Consider the following 13,445-nt stretch of genomic DNA (forward strand, 5'->3'; position numbering starts at 1 on the left):
GATTGTTGGGGGCAATATATGCTGACTTTGTAAATCACTTAGTTTATAGACGGCTGTAAAGCACTGGGAAGCGATACATAAGTCTAAATGCTATTGGTATGAGAAGACAACAGAATGTCACATTCTAACTCTATGCATACCAGTTATACATAGAATTTTGTGAAGCCAAAGTTACATTAAAGTAGTATTTGGGGGTCACTATGCAGATTTGAAATCTCTTATGTTTTCTTTCATGCTTTGAAAGAATAGCTAACACAGATCAAATAGTTTCAGAATGTTATATAAAGAAGAACAATGTTATATGACGCAAACCTGAACTGAACGCCATGATTTCAAAGAGCCCTTGGATAGTTTAACAATAACAATATCTGCTGTAAAGTTTCAAGTCATCCAATACCTAAAGTTGTTCCAAATTCTTAAGAAATGTATTGCCATATATTTTCTTCATGACAAAAGGCTGTGCTGAATGCAGTTCCTGTTTGCAAGGAACAGGCAAAGGATTTGGCTTCGTATTTCATACAGAACTATAGCTTCACTACTTATAGCTACCTTTCCATGGAAACATTTCAGTTTATAACCCCCACCAGGGGCAAGCCCAGTCCAGATTGCATTGCCAAAATTTTAGTTATAAGATTTTGGTGGTCATGAAAAACAAGAAAAAGTATACTTAAGGTTTCATTAGACCTAATACACTTTCCATCTAATATTCATTCCCCTCACCCCACAAACATTCCAGGCCAGAAATGTCATTTATGCATGTGATATGATTGCCATTTCCTTCCAGTTCTCATAGGATGGAAAAAAATATTTAAACAAAGAAAAATGGCATCTTTGGCTACAAGAAATTGCTTACCCCTAGCATCTGAAGATGAAATTTAATGTATTTCTATCAAACAATTCTAAGCACAGATTGATAAATGTGTTTTTTTTTTAATTAGACTTGTTTCAAAGACTTGATTTGCAAAACTCATATTGTAATTTTCCACAGTACTTTTGAAATTTGGGGAACAGAGTCATATATGAAACCACCATTTTGCTGTGGGTCTTGTTATAAAACAAACAAAAAATGAAGGTAAAGGGGAGAACTTACTAAATTGAGGATTTATGCGGTGAACACAAGTTATTTTTCAACCAAGCTCTAATTATTGCTTCCAAAAGATGGAATAGAAATGCTTGTATTTTGCAAGCAAATTCACTTAATCTCTAAAGCATAAGACAATGAAACTACTTTCTTGTCAACCGCTAACTAGAGGTCTGGAAGGTTGCTCATGATGATAACTCAAGGAAGGGATCATATAAAAGGACTGAGAGGCCTGAACGGAACTACCTCTTGATGTCTCTCCCGCTGCATTAGAATATTTAAGAGATATGCCTAAGAAATCCCTTTGATATAGAGGAACCAAATGCATGAAAAACAACACAATAAGAAGAATGCATTGTTTTACCAGCATTATCTCTTGAATAATCAGGAGTCCTGAAAAATGACTGCTTTGGCAAACAGTTCAAAGAACAAAAACATTTTAAAAATAGAAAAATTCTATACTGCTCCTATTGCATGAAAACCTAATGATCTTACAATATAGCAGCCACTTAATCAGTTTTGGTAGGATAGCCATCACACAAGGGGCATGCAAACAGCCAGAGTTCATTATATTTTGCTTCATGGTTAGTGCTGTGGATTATTCATGTAGCCGCTCTTAACTTTCTCAAACAATTCAATGTTCACCCAAAGAAAACCATACTGCATTGGTTTTGGAAGAGCAGCAGGTATATCTACACTTTCAGCACACACCAATAAGGAAGTTGTCATATTATGGGATTTTTTTTTTTAAAAAAAGAAGTTCCTGTGCTTCACTGTCAATCTGGCGTCCCATGAATCATGATGTCCCTTGACGTTTCTGTTGTTGATTTCGGATGACTTCCAACTGTTTTTTGCATTGCTGGTAGTAGGTGGAGAGACTTTTATTTTCATCTAAAAGCTTTTTATGCTCTTGTACTAGACGTGATGTATTTTGCTGGTCTTTTTCATCCTGGTCCAGTTCTGCTATTAGCTCTTGCCTACATTAAATAAAAAGGTTACTTAATTAATTCCCAATATTAACAAATATTCATAAGCAAATTAATTCAATTAAGTTGATTTGCCAGAAAAGAAGACACGAGATGTGTAATATACAGGGTGGATCACAGACCAATTAAGGTGTGAATACCTATTTTTGCCTGCATATTTATGTATCTGAATACCCTCTAAATTTTTATTGTGTGCCATTTTTAGCCAGCACAATGACTGAAACTGTAGTCAAGAGGAATGTAACATATTCGCACATATTTTTCTGTGCATATAATCTATGCATGCAGTAATCTATGCATAATATTTGACAACAAAAGAGGAAAGATACCCATTCTTGTTGCAATCTCCCAGCATCTTATTTTAATATATAGCTTTATGTTTAATTGTGGTGCGTGCATGTGTGTGTGTTGTATCTGTGCAAATGTATGCATTTCTCCCTCTTTCTCTCTGAGCCCATGGTGTGGAGAAAGATAAATGAATAATTGCTTCAGTGAAATTATGTATGACACAGAAACATGGGAAATCATGACATGATGAAAGTATTATTGGAGGTAACATTATCTTGAGATTAATGGAAAGATTCATTTTATGTAATGACATAAATACTTATATTGCAGTGAACATAAAATATATTGCAGTGAACATAAAATAGAAAATAGTTTTCCTATTATTATCAGTGAACAATTTGTGTCCCTAACAGCCTTCAACACTTTTCTTTTTTTTATTTTTTTTTTAAATATTTTTTTATTATTTTATATGACTTACAAACATTTAGACATCAAACAATACAACATTAAACATTTACACTTGATATATTTACAAGATTTATTTTTTAACAATTCTATTTACTATACCTTTTTCTTAATTTCCACCCAGTTGTAAATTTTTTCCCACACTTTGTAATAGTCCTTATTTTGTTGGTTTTGAATTTCGTATGTTAATTTGCTAAATTTGGCGCAGTCTAATATTTTTTTAATTACCGTTTCTTTGTTTGGAATCTTATCTTGTTTCCAGACATGTGCATATGCTAATCTTGCAGCAGTAAGTAAGTGGTTTATTAAGTAGTAATTTTCTTTGCTATGTTTGCCTCTAATTATGCCTAATAAATACATTTCCGGTTTTATTTCAATTTTATAGCCCAATATTTCTTCCATCCATGCCCTAATTTGAATCCAATTTTTTTTTGCTTCGTTACATTGCCACCATATGTGGTAGTATGTTCCCACTTCTTTTTTACACTTCCAACATTTGTTACTAATGTTTACATTCATTTTGGCTAGGCGCGCTGGCGCATAATGCCATCGGAAGAACATTTTATAAAGATTTTCTTTATATGGTGTTGACAAAGTCATCTTATAATTAACTGACCATAGTTTTTCCCAGTCTTCTAGCTGAATTGCATATCCAAAGTTAGTCATCCAAGATATCATGTTAGGTTTAACAATTTCTTCGATGTTTTCATAGTTTAATAGATAAATATACATTTTGGTTATAAATTTTTTGTCAGATCCTGTCAATATTTTGTCTATTTCATTTTGTTTATTACATATTCCGAATTTTACCAAGTCCCTTTTATATCTGCTTTGAATTTGGTAATATGGAAGCCAATCTATTACTATGCCTTCCTCTTTAAGTCTTTCTCTAGTTTTAAGACTTCCTTTGGTGTTTAATAGGACTTCGTAGGTTATTTTTTGTTCTTGGCTTATTATATTTGGATGTATTTGAGCTTCTAGAGTGGATAGCCATCTGGGTATTTCATTATAGTGTTTTTTCCTGACTTTCCGCCAGTGTGTCAATAGTGTATTCCGAATTTGGTGTTGTTTAAACTGAGAATGTTTTGAATGTTCTTTTCCCCACAAATGTGCGTGCCATCCTTCATTTATATCGTGGCCTTCTATTGTTAGAATTCTAGGATTTTCAAGGTTGACCCATTCTTTAATCCATAGTAATTTAGTGGCTTGGTGGTATATTTCTAAGTTGGGTAAACCGAATCCTCCTCTTGTTCTTAAATCTTGTAGGGCTTTCATGTTTATTCTTGGTTTTTTATTGCACCAGATAAATTTAGAAATTATTTTATTTATTTTAGCAAAGAACGATTGGTTTAATTGTATTGTTGCTGTTTGGAAGAGATAGAGCCACCTTGGAAGTATATTAGACTTTATTGTGTTGATCCTTCCCATTAAGGATACATTTAACTTTGACCATTTTTCTAAATCTTCTTTTGTTTTTGTTAATAATTTCATATAATTTAGTTCTTTCAGTGAAGAATACCTTGTCATAAACCAAATCCCTAGATATTTTTTTTTTCTATTTGAAAACCTGTTTCTTTTATTAATAATTTGTTTAAATCTTGATTACAATTCTTGGTTAATATTTTAGTTTTATTCCTATTTATTTTTAAGCCGGCCACTTTCCCATAGTTCTCTAATTCTTTTACTAAGTATATCATTGAGCTAACTGGGTTCTCTAAGAAGAAGACCAGATCATCAGCGAAGGCCTGTGTTTTATAAATTTGTTGTTTAATTTGGGTGCCTTGTATTGATGATTCTCCTCTAATTCGGTTTAATAGTATTTCTATAGACATTATATATATTAAGGGAGATAGTGGACAGCCTTGTCTCACTCCTTTTTTAATATCGAATGTATTGGTTAAATCTCCATTTATAATTATCCTTGCCTTTTGTTTGGAGTATATTTTATTTATTGTATTTTCAAAGTTCTCTCCTAAATCCATAGTATTTATTAATTTTTTGAAAAAGTTCCAATTGAGGTTATCGAAGGCTTTCTCAGCATCTAGAAATAGCATTGCAAACTCCTTATCATTATGGCTTTCATAATATTCTAACATATTTAATGTAATTCTTATATTATTTCTAATTTGTCTGTTAGGTAGAAAACCATTCTGATCAGAGTGTATTATTTTGTTTAATATTTTTTTAAATCTGTCTGCTATAATTGACATATAAATTTTGTAGTCTACATTTAACAGAGATATTGATCTATAATTCTTAATATACAGTGGTACCTCAAGATACGAACCCCTCGTCTTACGAACAACTCGTGATACGAACCCGGGGTTCAGAAAAATTTTGCCTCTTCTTACGAACTTTTTTCGAGTTACGAACCGGCGTTCGGAGACTGCTGGGAAGCCGCGCGGCTGTTTTAAAAGGTGACAGCCGGGCGGCGGGGCTTCCCAGAAGCCTCCCGAACGCCGGTTCGTAACTCGAACAAAGTTCGTAAGAGGCGGCAAAATTTTGCTGAACCCCGGGTTCGGTTCGGGAGGTTGCTGGGAAGCCCCCCAGGCCGGCTGCGACCTTTTAAAACACCCGCGCCGCTTCGCAGCTGTCTCCCGAAGCCGAACGCGGAAGTTCGGCTTTAGCGTTCGGCTTCAGGAGACAGCTGGGAAGCGGCGCGGGTGTTTTAAAAGGTCGCAGCCGGCCTGGGGGGCTTGCCAGCACCCCCCCGAACCCGGGTTCGGGGTTCGGGGGGGTGCTGGCAAGCCCCCCAGGCCGGCTGCGACCTTTTAAAACACCCGCGCCGCTTCGCAGCTGTCTCCTGAAGCCGAACGCTAAAGCCGAACTTCCGCGTTCGGCTTTGGGAGACAGCTGCGAAGCGGTGCAGGTGTTTTAAAAGGTCGCAGCCGGCCTGGGGGGCTTGCCAGCCCCCCCGAACCCAGGTTCGGGGTTCGGGGGGGTGCTGGCAAGCCCCCCAGGCCGGCTGTCACCTTTTAAAACAGCCGCGGGGCTTCCCAGCAGTCGCCGAAAGCCGTTTTTTTGCGGGGGTTTTTTTGGTTGCACGGATTAATTGACTTTACATTGTTTCCTATGGGAAACAATGTTTCGTCTTACGAACCTTTCGTCTTACGAACCTCCTCCTTGCACCAATTAAGTTCGTATCATGAGGTATTACTGTACTTTGGATCTGTGTCTTCTTTATGTATCAACGTTATGTTAGCTTCTTGCCATGATACCGGGCATTCTCCATTCGTTAACATTTTATTATAAATTTCTAATAGTAATTCTCCCGTTACATGGAATGTTGCCTTATAGAATTCAATTGGGAAGCCATCTGGGCCTGGTGTTTTATTATTATTCTGTTTCATAATTGTTCTTTCCAATTCTTCTTTTGTTATTTTTTTGTTTAATATTTCTTTATCTTCTTTACTTATTAAATTGATTTTACATGTCTCTAAATATTTTAATATATCTTCTTCCTTAATATTTTCTTCACTGTACAATTGTTTATAGTATTCTAATGCAATTTCTTTCTTTTTTTTTAAACTGGTAATGTGTTGTTTCTTTTTTATCTGTTAATTGTTGGATTAATTTCTTCTCTCTTTCTTTCCTCAATTTATACGATAGCCATCTGCCAGGTTTGTTTGCGTGCTCAAATTGATTTTGTTTTACTTCTCTTAGTTTCTTAGTTACTTCTTCTATCTCTATTAATTCTAGTTTGTGTTTTATCAGCATAATTTGTTGCCTTATATTTAGGTTTCCTGGGTCTTTTGGGGATTCTTTTTCTAATTTTCCTAATTTAAATATCCACTCTTTTTGATTTTGTCTTTTTTCCTAGTTTTTTCTTGATTTATAGGCTATTGTTAAGCCCCTTTGATAGGCTTTTGCTGTATCCCATAAATTCTGGAGGGAGGTATCTGGGTTGTTATTTTCTTTTAAAAATAATTTCATTTCTCTTTCAATCCAATCTATATATTCTTGTTCTTTTAATAGTTGTAGATCTAATCTCCAACTCCTATTTTTCTCCTCCTCCTCATTCCATATAATTTTTATTGGGTTATGATCAGCCCAATCGTTTTTATCAATTTGAATTTGTTTTATTAAGTTTCCTATCAACCCTTTTCTATGGTTTCACAAAACTGCTAAAAAGGACACCTAACTAGCTACATAGATTTATTCTGGTACACATTCAGATTTTGTCATTTTTACATCATTCCTAAAATAGATTATGATATACTGTATGGTGAGATGAATAGTTACTAAAGTAAGAAAAGAAAGAGTCATATTGATTTCTCCCCTCGTGAGTGTCCCTTTATTTAATTGATGAGGTAAGCATACAAAATACTTTGTCTCAATTTTAGATTACTAAATATTTTTTAGTAAATCTGTGTTGAATTATTTCAGTTTTCTCTGGGACTCCAAGACACTTTGTACATGGTCCACTTAAGCCATGTACTTTAGGGAACCTACTTATGAAAACAAGAAATACTGACAAGCAATTTGAATGCTGAACTCTTTTTTTCACTACACTAAGAGTTAAAAGTACTTCTGCTACCATCAGTCATACACTAATATAATTTACTTTGCCTAAGATTGGTGGTTGAAAGAGAATGAAGAGAACTGAGGAAAATGTTATGCAAATAGTAAAATGAAATTTCTATTTAGGAAACAAAGTAATTGACAGTGATGAAGAGGGTAGAATACTTATAACAGAAATTGAAATTAATAAAAAAAAAACAAATTTAATTGTGATTTATGCTCCCAACAAAGACCAAAAATCTTTTTATAAAACGTTGTACCAAAAAATAATAAAAATTGAAAAAGGAAACATCTGTGTGATTGGGGACTTCAATATAATAATAGATTACGACAAAGACTATAAAGGTAAAGAAAAGAGTAAAAAGAAAAAAACAATACCAGAAAAACTCAAAGATATTATAGAGGAATTTAAACTAAAAGACACGTGGAGGGAAAGACACAGAGATGAATGTAAGTATACTTATTATTCACACCCACATGACTCATGGTCCAGATTGGACATGATATGGACAAACATAGAATTACAACAAGAGATAATATCAGCAGAAATAGAACCCAACTTTTGGGCAGACCACAACCCAGTAAGTATTATAATTAGAGGAAACCAAACCAAAAAAAATAGATGGACAATGAATACAAAAATTATACAAGAAAATAAATACAAAGAATTTTCAAAAAAAGAATTAGATATCTTTCTAGAAAAAAATTGGAATGAAGACACAACCATACAAAATATATGGGACACAACCAAAGCCTATATAAGGGGGATAACCATTGCATACACTAGTAAAAAAAATAAGGATAAAAATAGGGAGATGAGAGAAAATCAAAAAGAATTAGAACAAACAGAAGCCGAATGGATAAAAGATCCAAAAAAAATCGAACTAAAAGAAAAAAGAGATGTAATTAAACATAAGATAAACTTGATAGCACAGGAAGAAATAGCCCAAAAAATCAAAAGTGTAAAACAAAATTACTTCGAACATGCAAACAAACCGGGAAGGTGGCTTGCCTATAAAATTAAAAAACAGAAAGAGAAGAAATATATCCAACAATTGGAAGATGAAAAGGGAAAAAAGCAAATTGATATAGAAGAAAAAAAAAAGATAATACAAAACTATTTTGAACAGCTATATAGGAATGATGAGATAAAAGAGGAAGAAATAGATCAATATTTGAACGAGATTGAATTACCCCAAATATCGGAGACTAACATTGATAGAATGGATAAAACCATAACTATGACAGAATTAGAGCTAGCAATTAAAAAACAAAACAATAACAAAACCCCAGGAGTAGATGGAATACCAGCCGAATATTACAAAGAAATATATGAACCAGTCAAAAAATTATTACTACAGATGTTGAACGAGGTGTTAGATAAAGGAGCAATGCCTGAATCCTGGAAGGAAGGGTTAATAACACTAATACCAAAAGATTTGGAACAAAGATACTTAATAAAACAATATAGACCAATTGCATTACTAAACTCAGATTACAAAATCTTTACAACAATATTAGCAGAAAGGTTTAAAGGGATAATTAATGAAATCATACATCCGGACCAGAACGGCTTTTTACCAAACAGAAATATAAAAAATAATTTGAGAAACATTATAAATATTTTAGAATACTATGAGGTAAACCCAGGAAAGAATTTGGCATTAATATTTTTAGATGCGGAAAAAGCATTCGATAATTTGAATTGGAACTTCTTCATTAAACAACTGACCAAAATGAAATTTAAAGAAAAATTTATAAAAGCAATCAAGACGATATACTCTACACAATCGGCAAAAGTTATAATAAACGACCAATTAACGCAAAATATAAAAATAGAAAAGGGAGTACGGCAAGGATGCCCCCTTTCTCCATTAATATTTATTTTGGCCATAGAAACCTTATTAAATCAGATAAGGTTAAATAAAAATGTTAAAGGATTAAATTTGAAAGGACAAGAATACAAAATTCAGGCATTTGCCGATGATCTAGTATTCAATATAGAAGATCCAATTGAATCAGAGGAAGTTTTATTAAAGGAGATTACTGAATTCGGAAAAGTAGCAGGACTTAAAATTAATAAACAAAAAACCAAAATACTGACAAAAAATTTAACAAATACAGAGAAGAAAATATTAGAAGACAGATTAGGCTTACAAATAGTAAAAACAGTTAAGTATTTGGGAATAAAATTAACAGCAAAAGCGATCACAATAAAGGAAGATAATTACACGGTTTTAATAAAAGAAATAAAAAAGAAATTAGAAAAATGGAACAAATTGCCTATTTCGCTCATAGGTAGAATCTCAACAATAAAAATGTCTATCTTACCCAAGATTCTATATCTATTTAGGATGATTCCAATTATATTAAGAAAAGACTTTTTTCAAAAATTAAATAGAATGATTACAAAATTCGTCTGGGCCGGAAAAAAACCTAGAATTAGAAGACAATATCTGCAAGATAATATCAAACAAGGAGGATTTGCACTACCAGATTTCGAATTATATTATAATGCAGCAATTATGGATTGGTTGAAAGATTGGTTTAAATTGGAAAATAAAAGACTTCTAATACTGGAAGGACACGATATGAGAATAGGGTGGCATGCTATCCTGTGGGAAAATAAAGAACAAACACATAGTTACTTCAAACAACATATAATAAGAAACTCGTTATACACAACTTGGAAAAAAATCAAAAAAATGTACTATCACCAAACTCCCAAATGGTACTCAAGCTTAGAGGCGACGGTATATCCAAACTCAAGAGAACTAAACAAAATGTTAAATTATTATCAAACATTAGAAAAAAATGGGGAATTAAAAACTAGGGAACAATTAGAAGAAATTGGAATCAAAATCGACTGGTGGGCGTATAACGTAATTAAATCAAAATATCAAGAAGGGAAAAAGAAGGAAATACAAATAAAAGAGATAGAATTAGATAAGATAATTTTAGGCCAAGAAAAAAAAATGATTTCCAAAATATATAAATATATGCTACACTATAAAATGGAGGAACACATCGTTAAAAATAGTATACATAGTTGGGGCAAAAATTTTGGTTATAGCATAAATTTAGATAAGTGGGAATCAATTTGGACCAAGAACTATAAATTAACAAAATCTACAGCTTATAAGGAAAACATATACAAAATGTATTATAGGTGGCACCTTCCACCGGCAACATTAGCCAAAATGTATAAAGGAACAAGCCCAAAATGTTGGAGGTGCAAAAAAATGGGGACATACTACCACATTTGGTGGACCTGCTCAAAAATGAAAAAATTCTGGAACAAAATGCAGAATTGGATAGAAGAGATTTTACAAATGAAGATAAATAAAAAACCTGAAGCCTTTCTCCTGGGAATTATAGATCAAAAAATTGAAAAAAACAAACACTACTTATTAATTCATATATTGACAGCAATTAGATTAACGATAGCTCAAAATTGGAAGCAACCCGAACCACCTGAAGACGATTTGATAATTAAAAAAATATTAGACTGTGCTGAATTTGACGCACTAACAATTAAATTAAAAAATAAAGAGGATTCCGAACACGATAAAACCTGGATACATCTTTATAACTGGTTTAAGAAAAGAAATAAAATTCAAAAGAAAAAATCAAATTAACAATACTTTATATCCTTTTCATTACATAGAAAAAAAAATACAAAAGACATATATACAAAAAACCTTTTTATAAAAAAAGATCTGTATGACATTAAAGAAATTGAATATGAATAAAAGAAGGCGGATAAGAAAGAATTAAATGATTTAAAAAACAGTGACAACCTACAAGAGAAAATGGTATACGCTGAGGACACAACATGCTTCACCAGAAAATAATTTAAAATCAAAAATCATTCAAAACTTACTTCCTGAAGGGAATACAAGTACAAATATTATAAAATATGCTAAGTGAATAGTTATTGTTATTAATGTACTTAAATAAGCAATTAGATCTTTTTTTTAAGAATATTTTTGTTTGTTTGTCATGTTTGTTTGTTCGTTTATTTGTTACGCGTTGATTTAGCCTTGTATTAATATAAAACATATATTGTATGTAAATGTGTATATATTTGTAATAAAAAAATTAAAAAAAAAAAAAAAAAGGAAACAAAGTTTCATTATGAATCTGAAAACAGTATCTCAAACATAGGGTTAACCTTCCTGAACCTTCAGATTAGTGGTTCAGGACTGTGGACATAGGAGAGGCATGACCAGCATAGTGTTGTGACGCTTCCTTTGAGGCTATGGAAGGAATATTGATAGCTCAGCCATCAGGGGGTCTTTTTAGACTGAAGCTGTCCTGTAGGGATGGTAAACAAGAGGAGTGCAGTCCGAGGAGCACAGGGAAATTGCTTTCGGACGAGGCTTCTCAAGCTGACGACTGAGAAAGTGGCCATTACAAGCTGTTATGAAGCTGGGGTGGCCACAACGAGAAAGTGGAAGTGTATGTATGTGTGTGTGTGTGTGTATATATATATGAAAACAAATATATATATACAGTGATCCCTCGAGTTTCGCGATCTCGATCTTCGCGAAACGCTATATCGCGATTTTTCAGCAATTGTGACCATCTCGATCTTCGCGAACGCTATATCGCGATTTTTCCCACCCGATGAGGTCACTCTCTTCCTTCCTTTCTCATCTTTCTTTCTCTCTCTCTTTCTCTATGTTGCTTCTTCCTCTCTCACACTCTCTTCCTCCCTCTCTCATCTCTCTTTCCTTCTCTCTCTTTCTCTCCCCTCTTGCTCTCGAGTGGCCGCCTAGCAGCTGATCTGCTCGGCAGCGCAGCAGCAGCGAGGAGCCGAAGATCTTCGGCTCCTTGCTGGTGCTGCGCTGCCGAGCAGATCAGCTGCTAGGCGGCTGAAGGAACCTTCCCTGGGTCTTCCCCGCCACCTCGGATCCCGCTGATGCCCGCCCGCCGTTTGCCGCTTGCCCCGTTCGCCCGCCACTCGCCTCGTTCGCCCGCCGCTCGCCTCGTTCGCCCGCCGCTCCCCTCGTTCGCCCGCCGCTCGCCTCGTACGCCCGCCGCTCGCCTCGTTCGCCCGACGCTCCCCTCGTTCGCCCGCCGCTCCCCTCGTTCCCCCGCCTCGTTCACCCCGCCTCGTTCGCTCGCCCCGTTCGCTCGCCCCGTTCCCCCGCCTCGTTTGCTCGCCCCGTTCCCCCGCCTCGTTCGCTCGCCCCGTTCACCCGCCTCGTTCGCTCGCCCCGTTCACCCGCCTCATTTCCCCGCCTCGTTCACCCGCCTCGTTCCCCCGCCCCGTTCGCCCGCCCCGTTCACCCGCCTCGTTCACTCGCCCCGTTCACCCGCCTCGTTTCCCCGCCTCGTTCGCTCGCCTCGTTCGCTCGCCCCGTTCCCTCGCCTGGTTCACTCGCCCCGTTCCCCCGCCTCGTTCACTCGCCCCGTTCACCCGCCTCGTTCACTCGCCCCGTTCACCCGCCTCGTTTCCCCGCCTCGTTCGCTCGCCTCGTTCGCTCACCCCGTTCCCTCGCCTGGTTCGCTCGCCCCGTTCCCCCGCCTCGTTTCCCCGCCTCGTTCGCCCGCCTCGTTCACTCGCCCCGTTCACCCGCCTCGTTCACCCGCCTCGTTTCCCCGCCTCGTTCGCTCGCCCCGTTCCCTCGCCTGGTTCGCTCGCCCCGTTCCCCCGCCTCGTTCACTCGCCCCGTTCACCCGCCTCGTTTCCCCGCCTCGTTCGCTCGCCCCGTTCCCTCGCCCGGTTCGCTCGCCCCGTTCCCCCGCCTCGTTCACTCGCCCCGTTCACCCGCCTCGTTCACTCGCCCCGTTCACCCGCCTCGTTCGCTCGCCTCGTTCGCTCGCGCCGTTCCCTCGCCTGGTTCGCTCGCCCCGTTCCCCCGCCTCGTTCACTCGCCCCGTTCCCCCGCCTCGTTCCCCCGCCTCGTTCGCTCGCCTCGTTCGCTCGCCTGGTTCGCTCGCCCCGTTCCCTTGCCTGGTTCGCTCGCCCCGTTCCCCCGCCTCGTTCACTCGCCCCGTTCACCCGCCTCGTTTCCCCGCCTCGTTCGCTCGCCTCGTTCGCTCGCCCCGTTCCCTCGCCTGGTTCGCTCGCCCCGTTCACTCGCCCCGTTCACCCG

The 13,445-nt window shown here is 37.1% G+C and overlaps 1 protein-coding gene across 8 annotated transcripts in view; it reads right to left on the bottom strand.

Moving 5' to 3' along the window:
• Positions 1 to 910: 910 nt before the first annotated feature.
• Positions 911 to 13,445, bottom strand: part of MAP3K7 (mitogen-activated protein kinase kinase kinase 7) — a 58,467-nt gene continuing 45,932 nt past the window's right edge. For all 8 annotated transcript variants that reach the window (XM_070733216.1, XM_070733217.1, XM_070733219.1 and 5 more), the window contains one exon: positions 911 to 2,058. In XM_070733216.1, coding sequence (XP_070589317.1) covers positions 1,878 to 2,058 — 181 coding nt within the window. In that variant the 3' untranslated portion in view covers positions 911 to 1,877. The remainder of the gene's footprint in view (positions 2,059 to 13,445) is intronic.

This window comes from Erythrolamprus reginae, chromosome 1 (assembly GCF_031021105.1).
Source record: "Erythrolamprus reginae isolate rEryReg1 chromosome 1, rEryReg1.hap1, whole genome shotgun sequence".
NCBI lineage: Eukaryota > Metazoa > Chordata > Lepidosauria > Squamata > Dipsadidae > Erythrolamprus > Erythrolamprus reginae.